This window comes from Salvia hispanica, chromosome 1 (genome assembly GCF_029641045.1).
Source record: "Salvia hispanica isolate PSC_SH4W2 chromosome 1, Shi_PSC_v1, whole genome shotgun sequence".
Classification (NCBI taxonomy): Eukaryota; Viridiplantae; Streptophyta; class Magnoliopsida; order Lamiales; family Lamiaceae; genus Salvia; species Salvia hispanica.
The window spans coordinates 26,163,222-26,178,344 of NC_142692.1; the positions used below are offsets into that span (position 1 = coordinate 26,163,222).

Below are 15,123 nucleotides of genomic sequence, written 5' to 3' on the forward strand. Positions count from 1 at the left end.
ATGCTGATTTTATATTCAACTTAAACTCATCACTATCCCAAATCCTTTGGATATTAGTATACATAAAAACTCCATTCATCAAAATTATTACTAATACCGGATAACAGATATCAAGGCTCAACATAAAGTTCCAAAATCTTTATCAATTTAATCCTTCCGTCAGCTATAAATGCGTAATCATATGCTGACATTGAACAAGAAATAAATCCAAAAATTCAACCAATTTACCGATGGGGCAAATTTATCTAACAATCCTTTTGAAGCAGACAAGAGCAGCAGCAAAAGGCAACTGCACCGAATAAAGTCTAATAATGTATTGTCAGCCCTCTACTTGATATACTGAGAGACCCATTTGAAGCCATCTCCGTAGCCCATCTTGCGCACAATGCTGCACATGAACACCTCGATCGGACGAACGTTTGAATCAGTAAGGTTTACCTTGCCTTTGCCAGTAGTGATGCCGTTCAAACCCAAGCAGTAGCTCAACTCATCCTCAGATGCAGCATAAGGAATATCAATCTTGTTGCCCAATATCAAGAATGGAACATTTGCCAAAGCATCGTCAGAAAGAAGAGCATCCAGCTCTTTCTTCGACTCTGCAAACCTCTCCTTGTCATAAGCATCCACCAAGTAAACAACAGCATCCACCTTCTCATCCAAAAGACATAATTAGCTACCACAGAAACGCACGGATTCAAACATTGAGTTGCATTATGTTATACTAATACATATTTGAACCATGTGGGTGAGTTAATCAACTTTTGCCAAGATTTTTGAGCTTATTGCTATAGGAAGTAAAAACGTTCAGTCACTCAACTTTTCTCCAAATTATTAATATATTTAAAAGTTGCATCCTTAACCTCTTTGTTGCAGTATCAAAAAAAAATAAATCCAAATTTGACCAGTCTAGAACAGTTTACTCTAAACTTAAGTCCTTTTTAAACTCATAACGTGTAACAACTTCCTTGAGATAAAGATCAATCATAGAAAATTTTCAATTTATCAGTGAGAAACATATTTTTTCCACGAAAAGTTGATAATATTAATCCACTAATCCATCAGCAACAAAGAAAATATCGATCAATATCAACCAATATAACAAATATGTGACCATAGTTCATTATCAGGTTCTTGAAGTTTTTCCTATTTCCAACCTAAAAGTACTTAGAACTCATATCATTTACGTATTAACTTTTTTCCTTCAAGATAATGTCCTTCAGAATAATAAAGAAGAGTTCGGTTGAAGTATAATTGTAACATCTTAAAGCAATCAAAGTACTTTTATCAAGCTGCCATTTTTCAGTTGAGCCTCCAACAAATTAAAAAAACAAGCAGCAATATTCTTCTGGGACTTGGAGGCCAATCTTATAGAAATAGTATTAAATTAAATCCTTGGATCACAAGAAGGATTAGCTTATGGACTGAGATCCCAAACAAGATATTAACCAACGAAGTTTGCTCTTGAAGTAAATAAGCTTCATTTCCACTTTGAAACTCTATTCTATTGTTGTATATAAAAGCACAGTATATCAGAAAATTTTTTGTCTGCTTAAGCACATAAGAGGAGAAAAAATCACATTTCTAGCTTCCTCGATAAGGATAGAATCAACGTCTAACCGACGAGCATCATCGAGACTCACTAGAAAAGGATTCAATGTAAAATGATGCTCTATATATTAAGATACAAACTTATTTGTAAAAGGTCCAGTATTTGCATATTTGTAAAATGACGAGCATCATTAAGAATACTTGCATATTTGCATCTATCGAGAATCAATTACCAAGAAATCCTAACGATTGATCCATTCATTTGCTATACACAGAAATCACCAATAGAAGAAGAGTACAATACAAGAAGGAAATAATCTTAAAAATCATGAAGACTAGGAACTCAAGAATACATGCCATCAAAGAACACGAGACTGAAAGGAAAAATTTGGACATGTGGTAAGCTATGACACCAGAGAAATATTGTGAACAGTTGACAAAGAACAAAAAAAAAAACATTTGACAAATAGCAATAGGAACAATCGACAAAGAACAACAAAATTCATCACTGGGATGATGATGATGGATATTAGTTTTGGAAAGGTTATTCATTGGCATAATTATCTTTGAAAGAACAAAAGAAACATTCATCGCTGGGATGATGATGATGATAGATAGATAGATAGAAGTTTTTGGAAAGATCATACCTTGGCATAATAATCTTTCCACACTCTGCGTGCAATTTGATGACCGCCCAAATCAAAGGCCTTAAACTTGATATTCCCAATACTCAGCTCCTCTGATGTTGGATGCTGAGTTGGCTGATGCTGTACCAATCTCTGCTCATTTTTAACACCATGAGAATTTCAGTTTAATTCTAAAGTCAGAAAAATGGCAGGTAAAACTCAACTTTGATCACACTGATATATTCCACTTCACAATGAACATTTTAGATTAGGACGGACACCGAGTAAATCAGGAAAACAATTCTCCATGAAAGCAATAGCAAGAAGAAATTATGAGCTAAGCAATATAATTTCAGTCACACATCTGCAACCTGTAATGGAAATTTAGGCAACTGAATGCAGTTTCAGAGGGTCTTCCCACATCTGTTTCACAATGTTGGTCCCAGTACTGCACTTCCAGATAAATGATTTAATTTAACTATCTTTGGGAAGGGGTGCGATTTATGGATAATTCACAACAGTTAAGGTTGAAAATCTAAATCTGCCAAAACAAAAACTGAAAATAAACTTACATACTAACAGTTCATCCCCACCATGAATCCCTAACCAAACATACAAAATGTTCGATTTCATTTTTAAAAAGTCAATGATAAAAAAGTCGCTCATCATCTGATCTCGATTGATTCACCAAAATCTGTAATTTCGCAAAAATATCATCGAACGAGGACTCATTTCAATTCTAAACGCCAGAATCATAATCCCAATCAAACAAATCAAACTAAAACGGAAACGAAGGACACCTCGTCTTTCAGCATATGCAGGAGAGTGGTTTTGCCCGCATTATCAAGCCCTAAAAAGAGAATCTTCCCCTCTTTCTGCCACAAACCGAGCGATGCGAGCACTCCATAAAACCAATCGAACAAGAACATCTTCGGATCTTTTTAGAACAGGTGAGTTCGCAGCTGTATACTGACGGATTGATCCAACCAACTCCGATCGAAGAATTAAAACAAAATAATCGATCTGCAAACAAAGAACCGCTCGCAATCTGTCGATTGTGTAAACGCCCGCACTCCAAATTCCCTTGGAGAGAGAAACAATGTTGCGCTGTATCAATTTAGGAGAGAGATGGTTTTGAGATTCAAAATCTTAATTTATTTGGTTAGGCGCCGCCATGATTGTTGCCCACTTTTGGATACAGTATTTCTTTGTTTTATTTGAGGGCATCTACTGTGAATCGAATTTCCATTTTTTAACCGTCATATTAATAGGAGTATGTTTATATTAAGTCTTATAACTGTAATGCTGCAACAAATTTTCAGATCTATTTAAGCTATACTTCACTTTTTCATTTATTTTTTTATTAATTTTCAATTTTACATGCATTTATTACCTACTCACATAAATAATAGAAAACCAAAAATTAAATTGGTTAAAATATTACCTACTCACATATAAAATATTACTATCAATAATTTTATATGAAATTAAATAATAGTAATTGTTAATATATTTATATGGAGTATTATTCATTGAAAAAATACTACACAACTTAAAAATTAAAATCTATAAATATTATTCTAATAATTGTTTTTTAGATTCCATAGTACTATAATTTGGTTTAGGTAAATCCAATTAAACCCATTAGTTCATTAATTAAATAAACCCATTTAATTAAGTGACACAATTAAAGGACGTGGGTGTAAGAGTAGTTTCTTGATTATCATAATCAAAACCAAACAAAATTTTTTTTTTACTACTACTACTTTAGTTGGAAAACAAAACATGTGATATCAGATATAGATTGTTTTCCTAACCCACAAATCAAATTCATCTACTGCTACTACTACTACCATTTAATTTTTTACTCCCATTATCAACGTAGTCCGTCTTCAATCTCTTACCAACCACATGACTAACCTAATACAGTGCAATACACCGAATATAATTTAAAATGCCATAGTCAGAACACGAGGGAGGACAATTTATATCGGTTGAAAATTCATGCAACACAAATGGATGAATTATCTTATTTGACTGATAAACCGAGTTCCACAAATTCATACAACAAGCTGATGGCCGGCTTCGACGAATTGAATTCCCTTAGCACATAAAGAAAGTAACTAAAATGTTTGTTTACAGATCCAAAACTTTTATCATAGCACCTTCATAGGAACTATTAGAGACTCCAGTAAAATCGAAGACAAGCGCAATAATTTGTAAGAGAATCCATTTCAGCATTTCCTCTCCATGATCGACAGCTTCAAAACCTTGAGAAGTCACGTACTCTAATAAATTACAACAACCCAAGAAACCTAAACGGGGACTGGCTCAGCAACTGTTTTAGAGGCACTGAGTTTAACCTGCATTTACAAAAGCAAGTGGAAGTATGATTATTCTCCGAAGAAGATATTTACAATGAGACTTTGACCCTCAACGAAGATGCACCATCAATTTATGGAAATCAGTGTCTATTCTTTAAGCAGATTATCTTAATGGAGAACAGTAGTCATCTAATGTACCATTGAAAAATCAGAGAGGGCTTCGGTTCAGGAGTTAAGAATGGTTTCCCTTTTACCTGCAGTTTATGTTTGCAAGTGCATGAGGAGTCTCACTAGCTAGTATTTTGTTAATTTCTCGCCTCCCCAATATGAAGGGTAGGAATGAACTTATGCTTTAGCTAAGAATGGTTTTTCTATGCACTTGTGTGATGTTAGCTATCATAAGTATAGAATTACACAGCACAGACCTCCTGTCCACAAATTTATAAAGAAGAGAAACCAAAGGGTTACCTTTGCTGATTTAAAGAGTTCGTCCAGTACTTCAGACAAGGTTGGATGTGCATGCACAGCAAATTTTATGTCCTGCAATGTAAAGTAAACAGCTGAAACTAAAGGCAGATAATTCAAATTGAATCTGTTTCACCATGATTTAATTTGTTCTTGGTGTGGTTGGAAGCAAATAATGGTCATAGTTTAGTTTTCAACATTTTCTGGTGATCATACACCTCATTGCAGAAAAAGTAAATTTTCAAGAAAGGCTCAATACAATCAAATAAAGTATTAACCATGATTAGTTATGAAACGAGGAGTCTGAAAAGATAATCAATAATAAACTTTGTACAAAGCCATCAAGTAGGTGAATTTTCTGTCCGTTTTATTTTATCCTATTTTTCAACTGTAAGACATTTTCTTGCTTTCTTGGCTACAGTTTATGCAGTTGGTATCTTACCTACAAGGCTCTTTATAATGACTAGTAGGTTGCATTTTATAGTTAAATATACCTGTATATGAGTTCCCATAGCAATGGCATTAGATGCCTCGTGTATGAGATCTGCAGCATGTAATCCAAAGATATGAACCCCAAGGATCTCACCGTTGTCAGGCCTGTATATCAACTGTAAAGAAAACTGGATTCAGTATTCATACCACATTATATTATACATCATTATCTAGAAGGACCAAAAGGAAATGTAGAGTTCACTATCAATTTTCTTAAATCAAACTCATGCAGAGGAGGAGGATACTTTGTAACTTAACAAAAGATTCTTCTAAAAAAGTGTATCACATAGAGGGTAGTGTTTGCGATTTGTTGATTCGTTTACCAACAATCATACTGAGCTTAGATCATAAGAATCAAATGAACTAAAACTGAAGAAACTTATACTATGAATTATGTATTACCTTGGCCATTCCTTCTCCTTCGTTTTCAGCAAGGGCTTTTGTGTTTGCTTTGAAACTTGTTTTGGCTATGCTTACTTCAAATCCTTCCTTTTCAGCCTTTTCTCTTGCTTGAGGCTGAAAAAGCAACAATCAATATTTGATTTCTTTTATATCATGCTTTCGAGGAATTAGGTGAACATCCACTGCGATACGCTCAGGAGAAATAAATACTTCTTTCTTAATAGAATAATCCGTCTGTGAAAAAATGTCTCATTTTGCCATTTCGGGATGTCCATGATTTAAAGTCTCATTTGTTTTTTTTTTCCATTTTAGGTAAAGTGGACCCACCATTCAATAAATCAATAAATAAAAGTGTGGTCCACATTCCACTAACTCATTTCTCCATTTTTCTTCACAAAATCAAACAATTTCTTAAACTCACGCGGAGTCAACATGTGACTATAAATGGCAGACAGAGACTTACCTCTTATTCTGTCACTATTACACCTAAAACTACTCTCTTATAGCCTATCCAGATTAACATTATATTACACCAGCAATCAGTCGGGCCACTCTTTGCAAAAAAAGAAAATGACTATGGAGCATTACTGAAATTGACTAGTATCACCCTTTACATAATATTTACTCCCCGAGTTAAAGAAACAAAAGGTACGTGAATGACTAGGAGCTAGTTTCACATATGAAGTGAAGGAAGTATCTGAAATAGCTAGGTAGTGTACTGCTATATTCTGCAGGATCTGAACACCAAGTAAGAAGCATTGACTAAAAGCAATTTGAGATGGAAAGACATACCTCAGTCAATCCTACCATACTGATTTCCGGATGGGTGAAACATGCTGCTGGAATGCTTAAATGGTTCAGGACATGGCCGTTCCCTGTAACTTGCTCAACAACTGAAACCAATTCCAGATGTTACTGACAGATATAAATGATATGCAAAATTAAATTGCTTAAGTTTCATATGAAATTTATACCAGATATTCCTTGTGCACTTGCTGCATGGGCAAGCATCATTTTCCCATTAGCATCCCCAATGCAATACAAATGGGGAACCTAACAAGCAGAACTTAGGGTGAATAATAGGCACATCATAAATACTTTTGAACATAAAAAATTAGAAAAATGAACTGCAGACTCACCAACTTCCCATTTGCATCAATAACTCTCATGCGCTCATCAACAGGGACAAATCCACGTTGTGTTTGAACATTAATCTGGATTTCGAAGTAAATATAATTTAAAATATTAGCTTTTACATAGTATATTTTAATTCATTTTTGCAATGATGATACAATTTTAATGGCCAATTTGACTAACATTTTCCAAACCAAGTCCTTTAGTGAATGGAGCCCTTCCAGTTGCAATAAGTGCAGCATCTACCTGCAGGTACACATGAATATTACGTCACACTTTCAATTCCAAATAGCAGTAGTGACAAAACAGATAGAGAAGACTAAAATTGAACAAACAAGCACTGGCATACAGTAGTTTTCAATTTTTCATAGTTCAGTTATATCAGGTGAGAACAATCTAAAAGATTAAATGGGAGATAAGGGGATTTAGCACTTCAGATAATAATTTGCAATATATGACATATAATGTTTCTTCCTTTACATCTCTTTTCTCAGCTTACTAAGTATTTAGAGTTTTATATTAATAATAATTTAACTCAGCAGCATTAAATTGTTACCAAGGAAATTCAAGTGCAGAAGGTTAGAATTTATATAAGATTTACATGCCCAGATTCCCCTGAGATAGATTTCTGAACATTACCTCCAGAGTTTCCTTTGGCTCCTTTGTCTTTGCATCAATGAGCTCTATTTGTACTGGCTTTCCATCTTTTGCAGGAGTGATCTGTACCACGAGTCAACTTCATAAAAATTGAGCATGGATGTACGAATTATTTTATTTGTCTGTACATAAAAGTAGAAAATTTTGACTGGTAAGCCACCTTGCTAGCAAATACACCAGTGTAAGAATCAATCTTGCGAGGATTAACGAGAACTCGCTGAGCTAATTTTCCAATCTCCGGATCAAAACCCGGCATGATTTGATCCAAAGCTTCAACAAAAGTAACCTGTGAGATTCAGCAGCAATGAGATCATCAATGTATTTACAACATGCAAATAACCTTAAGGTATAAAAGAGACTGCTGAATAGGTCTACGCTTAGGCACAGTATATGATCAGGATTGGTGGTCAGAACTCCGGGGAAGTAGAATTATCAAGAAGCCGTAAAAAGAAATCTACTGCCCTAACCAGAAAAAATCTAACACTACTAGTATAAACAGTCTAGATTCAAAATAATAGGGAAGATTAAACTATCACACCTCACTTCCAAGTGCTGTGTACACATCACTAAACTCAAGCCCAATGTAGCCACTTCCAACAATAGCTATCCACTGAGGAACAAATTCCAGTTTAAGAGCATGGTCACTGGTAATTACTGTCTTGCCTGCAGTCAATCGATATCAAGCATGGAATGACTAGTGATCAGCACAAATCAGCCTAAGATAGGTGAAACAGAGGAAAATCTGGCAAAATAACTTGAAATTAAGATAAGAGCAAATATAAATAGCAGAAAAGCACTTACCATCAACTTCAATTCCCTTGGGTACTAAAGGAACAGAACCAGTGGCAACTATTATGTCTTTTGCAGTTATAATCTTGTCTCCAGAATCTCCTTTTCCAAATTTCAACTTTTGTGGACCCTGAATATCGTTTGAGTATAGACATTTTAATGTAGATTATATAATATAGTTTCTATTAGTTATAAATATTAGAAATGGGCCACTCACCCCTTAAAAGGGGGAGGGTTATCCACACTTATATAGAGAAGCTAGGATCATCACCAAGCCGACGTGGGACAAGGATTTGGAGAATTTAACACGCCCCCTCACGTGTGGGCCGAAAATGACATCGGACTTCCATCACATGGGTAGGCAAGAGAAGAGATAAAGAGATAAACCATCATCGATTTGGGCCCTGCTCTGATACCATATTAGAAATGGGCCACTCACCCCTTAAAAGGCCTCATAAGGGGGAGGGTTATCCACACTTATATAGAGAAGCTAGGATCATCACCAAGCCAATGTGGGACAAGGATTTGGAGAATTTAACAATAAACTATAGAGAATTTCTAAATATACATGACTAGGATCTCCTGGGACTGAAGATATGGACTTACCAAAATTGTGCCAAACCCTGTCAATATATCGACACCAAGAGCTTTCATTGAGTTGGTCAAGTTGCCTCTGATCTTTGAGGCCAAATTGTTTGCATGGTCAGCAACTTTCTGTCTGTCATATCCAGCTGCTGCAACCTATATTATTTATTAACACAAATTGATGATGAGTAAGTTCGTGAAACCTGGCCCAGAAGGGAGAGAACCTTGAACAGAAAAACTTACATCTATAACTCTCATGTTACACAGATTACATAAAATCTAGGATGCACTAACTAGATATTCAAATTTGAATGCCACGTCACAAGGGAATTAAGGGTTATTACAATAAATTTAAGATCATTTTGCACACATTTCAGTGTTACAGGAAAAAGAAATACCTGCAAACCAAAAGACTTCATATGTTGTTCGTTTTGAAGCTCTCGCATGCGACCACTGACAGCAAGAAGTGCTTTAGAGGGAACGCATCCTCTATTGACACATGTTCCTCCAACTACATCCCCTTCAATGATAGCAGTTTTCAAGCCCTACAATTCATATAAGTTCAAGATTATTGTCCAATAACCAGAACATTGCAGTGACTGGCATCACAGTTATCATGATACAAATCATGAAAGAAGTTATCATATTCAAGATGGATATGCTGGAATTGGCTATATCTGCCTACTTAACAGAACCAATTAGTTCATGTGGCAATCGAACAAAAGAAAATGGTTTGAATAGAAAACACAAAAAAGCGGCATTAATCTGATGGGAAAAAAAACAATTTACACAATCGCTCTTTATAGTTTGCATTTGAAATAATAATACCCTTCCTATATGTATGCATATTGGCCATCAAACAGAGAAAGATAACCCGATTTTAGTTTATTGTATCAATTTTTCCAGCATTAGATCACAAATGTCGAGAAGGTAAATTTAAAAATGGTGATAGAAAAGTCGTATATAACTTATTAATATCCATGAAACAATTCTTCCACCAAACGACATTGCATATATATTGAATTACTAAACCGCAGGCAAACCAAAAATGACGCAGCAGCAGAAACCGAAAGGAAATCTGAAACAGAGCGCAACTGTCACAGACAAGTAAGTTCACCTTCTCAACAGCATGAAGCGCGGCGCCATGGCCGCCAACTCCAGCTCCAATAATCACGAGATCGTAGTCGAAGGCATTGGACGAGGGCGCGCCGTTGCCTTTCAAGGCCGCGAAAACAGCATTCAAATTGGAATGCTGGGAACGCAAATTTAAGGTAGTCAAGCGCAAGGGCGTCGCGCCAGGGGAGGCGTCGGGGCAGAATGCCTCTTTCCGGAGGCCGCAGAAGCGGAGCGAGCGCGGACAGGCGGCGGAGGATCGGGGGATCGGGGAGGGAGAAGAAAGGGAAATAGAAATGGCGGACTGCATTATTGGAGAAGGAGAAGTATGCGATGCGCAGTGTGTGAAGGAGGCGGGGTGGTTTTAATGGGGGAAGGTTGAGGCAGCTTTGGGAGATCCGTTGAGGGGTGGCGGAGTTTGCTATGAGTCAGCTCAACTAAGCAGCTTTTTCAATTTTTACAAATATATCTTAAGTTGTCTACATAATTATTCCAAAAATTAGCTAAAATATCAGTTCTCAAGTGAATATTATGCATGAATAAGCCTTTAGATAAATGAGTACTACAATTCCAATCGTTAATGAATTTTAATATCATGGTCCAGGGATGGTTCTTAAATAAACGGGTAATATTTTTCAGATGCAAGTATTGTTTTAAGGTATAAGTCTTTGATATCATAAGCTAATAACATAAGTTAATACCCAGAGGTTGATATCAAAGGCTTATATCCAGGGGCGGATTCATAAATCAAAAATCGTGGGGTCGAACCAATCAAGATTATAATATCTCTAAATAAAAATACGTACAAGAATAAAAAATCGTGGGGTCAAACCGATCAAGATTATAAATATCTCTAAACTAAAATACGTAAAAATATAAATACCACAATCTTATGCTATACGAGATAGTTGGCTTCTTCGAGTATCCATTTTCTAAAATTAGGAATAGTGGCAAACACCTCTTTCTCGCTATATACGGTCAAATTGTCGTTCAACCAGCCATCTCCCATCCTATTTCTCAGCTCTGACTTCACAAATTTCATTGCAGAAAACACTCTTTCAACGGATGTTGTAGCTACTGGTAAAAGTAAGACCAATTTTATCAATCGATAAACCAATTGAAAAATCTTATCTTTCATCGTTTCAACAATCTTCTTTGAAAGAGTTCACAAATCTTCAATATCAGAAAAACGTGTATCTCTTCTCTTCTTACATCACTCACGAAACTTTGAAGTTGTTTAGTTAACAAGTTAAGCTCCATGGATGAACAAATTTATCGACATTGAAATTGGAGATTTCTTGGATCAAGACATGTCATACACTCGAGTAGGTCTTGTTAGAGTTTGTATACTAGAAATCACCTTTCGAGTGATTGAATACTGTTAAAACTCTTATTTTATTTTTCAATGAATAAAACAGATTATTTTTGTCATAATGTTGTTATGTTTTACATTTAATGGATGTTTATTACATGTTTAAATATATAAGTAACTTAACAAAGTCTAAGTCTTTGTTTTAGTAGACTGGTTGTGGGCGACGTTCACTTTAAGGTAACACGGTCAGTTCTGAACAAAGAAAAATAAGTATTTCACAACCTAGATAGGCTTAGACTACCTATCGTGAAAGATTGCAAGTCAGTCCGATTCTTTCTAAGCCTTACCGAAATAAGATGACGTTGGTGTGGTACAACACTGAATTGGATCTAACAACGAGACATGTCTTTATGCTATCTACTGAAAGACGAGGTCTTGATAATTATTATTTCTTAATCAATGTACGTTAACATTGAGCATACAGTATTGATTATGCACTACTTTGACTTACCAAACGGTGCGGGTTTTACGCAACCCAATAAGCCTGGTATATTGGGTAGTGGTGATTAATATCTAGCGGTGCTAGGATTGCTATTATATTGAATCGTGTGCGAAGTGAGTCTCGTTTGATAACATCCTCAAGATGAGCTTGAAATAAGGTTTTATTATTCGGAACCTAGCTAGTTGGAGTTTTATTACTCTGTGAATAATAAATAAGAATTTCTTGTTGAGTCCATTCTTGGAGTTAATAAGATATTAATTAATTAAGTCCATAGCAGACATTAATTAATTAAGTCCATAGCAGACATTAATTAATTAATGGATGTTTCTATCTTAAGCGCTGGAAATAAATAACAAACAATGGAAACCCGGATTACTTATAATTTTGGATTTGGATGGGAGTGCAATATTACTTCTGTAGTGGCTGCTCGTAATATTCCAATTAAAAACTTATATTAAATTGGGGTGCAATTTAATTAGATAAAAGCAAATTGGAGGAACCCATATCCAAAGCCTTCCATAGATCTCTGTCTGAGCCCAATATGTGACTTAATATAAATAGGAGAATAAAAGAGACAAAAATCACTTTACTTTGAGCATAAAATTTCATCCCCCTCTCTATTTTGAAGAGGACGAAAATTTCATCTTCCTCTCCTCCGTGAGATATGTTTTTCGTCTTCTTTATTTAAGTCCTAGTATACTGGTGAGATCAGCCCACCCTGATATCAGTTTACAGTTCGGGAACCAGACATAAGATCCGTAGTTTAGTACTGAAGATCTTCACGTGGAGAAGGCGCTAGCTATCTTCGATTCTTTGGAGAATCATCAAGGTAAAATAGCTGAACCGTAGAAAAGCATGTTTTAGGTTTTAATTAATTTAAAGCATGATTTATTTGAGTTATGAGCATGATACATGTGATAATTGCGCGAATAGAATTTGTCTAAAGAATCGACGAAATAGATCTTGATTATCTTATTTATTTGAATTGTTTTTAAACGCACGCTTCCGCTGCCAATCCCGACTCAGAAAAACGATTCCTCATTTCTTGACTAATTAAGTCACCAACCTGATTGTGAAAAAAAATTAAGTTAGGAGTTAATATCAAAGTTTAAATAAATAAGAATATTAGTTATCAAAATACCTGATAAAAAATTTCAACACGATAATAATGATAGTTTGTAATACTTTGTCCATAATTCTTCATTCGAATTCGTCTTGGAACAATTTTATCCATGTTAGGAACATCAATTTCACTTGCCCAGCAAAATGCTTCCACTTCTTGCAAGAAATCATCCCATCCATATTCTCGAAATACTTGCAAGTCCTCTTTCACAATCACTATCAAATTTATTGCATTCTGATAAGGCTAATTTCATGCATCGGTTATGTGGTGAAAAACACTTTATTTTGCTGGGTCTAACGCAGTTTTTAAGCCAGGTGTGTGAAGGAGACGCTAGATCCAGGAAGAGCTGGAGACAACGGACTAGCAAAGGAAAATGAAGGAAAGTGAGCAAAATTGAAAAGAAAAAAATGGCTAGAAGAAGGAAGTCAATAGCTGAGGGCAACAAAGACTATTCATACCTCGCTGGACCCACTTCAACGCCTATAAATAAAGGAGCATGCAGCACACGCCAGAGACATGATTTTTGCTCTTAGCTCACACACTCACACACACACTTGGGAAATGGGGATTCTGGGATAGTTTAGGGTTTCTAAGGGGTTCATCTTCGGCGAAAGTCAGTGGTAACACCGTCCTCTCGGAGGGCGAAGAAACAATCTGTTTTTCATTCAGTTTTTCGCACTCTTATTGTGTCGAACTTCATTTGTTTTGGAAGTCGATTTGGTTGTTGCTACTTATCGGTTATCTATGTATTTAGTTTATGTCATGTTGGTGTTTATCTTGTGTTGATTTACGATTCTGAGTTTTTGTTTGAGGTTTTATTTCGGCAGTTGAATGTTATTCTCTGTATTGGATAATTCTGTGCTTGATCTGGGAAAGAGGTTGTGGATCTGAATTGTTGTTGTTGATCGGTGGTTGTTTGGTGAATCTGTAGCTATGAATATACTTTTGGTCGGAGTTTGTGTCGGATGCTTGGATCTGGAGTGGATTTAGCATCCGAGGTTGAATCTGAACAGGGGAATCAAGTTGTGCATTGATTTCGAACTCTTTTGCTCTCTTTTCATTTTACTCCGTCTAGTAGCCGTAGATCTGCTTAGTTTTTAATTGTTCTTCGTTAAATTGCTTTAAATTCAGTCTGTTTCATTTTCGATTCACGTTCCATCTCCGTTTCTAATGAATTTTTATGCAAATAGATTGGAGAAGATGATGTCGCTGTTAGTTAGTACTTTAGTTAGTTGTTTTCCAGCTTTTCATCCGTACTTTACCTTTTCAGCAAATGGTCCCCACCGTCAGTTTATTTCCCAGGTCTAGGTAATTTAGGAAATAGTTTCTTAGATATAGTGATTGTCTCGTTTTCCGGTTGTCATGCATAATTTCTGTTCTGCCTAGATCTAGTTGTTAGCGTAGCAGATTTCACTCCAAGTTAGTTTAATTTCCTCAACCCAAAAATGCGTGGCAGCAGCCAACCCAAAAATAGTCCCGAATCCTTGAGCATGCTTTATTACGCATTCATCTCTGTGGGATCGATCCTTACTTCCCTGTGCTAATTTTAGTATACGTGGTTGAGGGTTTTTGAAGCGATATTCTATGTGTCCGACGACCAAAATCTTCCAACGATCCGTGAGTTCCTAGACCTTGTGATCTAGTGGATTCGCTGGACTTAGGAGACTTGTTATTCCTTTCTGTGCACACAGTACTTAGCAAATAGCAGGCTTCAAATGGCGCTGTTGCCGGGGATGAATGGCGTTAATTGTTTATACGTTTGAGGATTTGGTGTAAATAGTTTAATTTCTGTTATTTTGTTTTTCTTGACAGTTTATGAACACGGGCTTCCATTCTGGAAGTTGGGCTAGTTCATCTGGGTCAGGAAACGCCCGATACAAGTGGCAAGTCAAGGAGTCTACGTCCACCGCCACTACCAGATCAGGGTTAAGGACAGTAGACCCGTTTCCGTTCGAATCAGAAAGTGAGAAGAAGTGGAACTCGTCAGGAGAAGAGGACCCGAAGTCGTCCACAGAAACAGAGCATTCCGAGACTGAGGAAGAGGAAGACGT

General features: G+C 36.0%; 2 protein-coding genes across 2 annotated transcripts; both read right to left on the reverse strand.

Annotated features, from left to right (window-relative positions):
- Positions 1–117: 117 nt before the first annotated feature.
- On the reverse strand, positions 118–3,320 carry LOC125223084 (small COPII coat GTPase SAR1A-like). Its single transcript, XM_048126052.2, has 3 exons — positions 2,975–3,320; positions 2,196–2,327; positions 118–648 (listed from the first exon to the last, which is right to left on the reverse strand). The coding sequence occupies exons 1-3, from the start codon at positions 3,101–3,103 to the stop codon at positions 328–330; spliced, it is 582 nt and encodes a 193-aa protein (XP_047982009.1). The 5' UTR covers positions 3,104–3,320; the 3' UTR covers positions 118–327.
- An 870-nt stretch (positions 3,321–4,190) lies between these two features.
- Positions 4,191–10,569, reverse strand: LOC125185625 (dihydrolipoyl dehydrogenase 2, chloroplastic-like). The gene is made up of 15 exons (XM_048082182.2): positions 10,140–10,569; positions 9,421–9,567; positions 9,044–9,178; positions 8,450–8,567; positions 8,187–8,311; positions 7,809–7,934; positions 7,631–7,711; positions 7,175–7,237; positions 6,997–7,071; positions 6,832–6,910; positions 6,650–6,750; positions 5,858–5,971; positions 5,458–5,571; positions 4,967–5,038; positions 4,191–4,537 (listed from the first exon to the last, which is right to left on the reverse strand). The coding sequence occupies exons 1-15, from the start codon at positions 10,443–10,445 to the stop codon at positions 4,490–4,492; spliced, it is 1,704 nt and encodes a 567-aa protein (XP_047938139.1). The 5' UTR covers positions 10,446–10,569; the 3' UTR covers positions 4,191–4,489.
- Positions 10,570–15,123: the final 4,554 nt, after the last annotated feature.

What these genes read in the sequence shown, in the direction of transcription:
- LOC125223084 (XM_048126052.2), bottom strand. Translation starts at nt 3,103, where the DNA reads ATGTTCTTGTTCGATTGGTTTTATGGAGTGCTCGCATCGCTCGGTTTG. An exon ending in TGCATATGCTGAAAGACGAG is followed by an intron (nt 2,328 to 2,974) that starts GTGTCCTTCGTT and finishes AAAAATGAGCAG; the next exon opens with AGATTGGTACAGCATCAGCC. An exon ending in GGAAAGATTATTATGCCAAG is followed by an intron (nt 649 to 2,195) that starts GTATGATCTTTC and finishes TTGGATGAGAAG; the next exon opens with GTGGATGCTGTTGTTTACTT.
- LOC125185625 (XM_048082182.2), bottom strand. Translation starts at nt 10,445, where the DNA reads ATGCAGTCCGCCATTTCTATTTCCCTTTCTTCTCCCTCCCCGATCCCC. An exon ending in GTATGGTAGGATTGACTGAG is followed by an intron (nt 5,972 to 6,649) that starts GTATGTCTTTCC and finishes TTGCTTTTTCAG; the next exon opens with CCTCAAGCAAGAGAAAAGGC. An exon ending in AAGGAGAAGGAATGGCCAAG is followed by an intron (nt 5,572 to 5,857) that starts GTAATACATAAT and finishes TTTTCTTTACAG; the next exon opens with TTGATATACAGGCCTGACAA.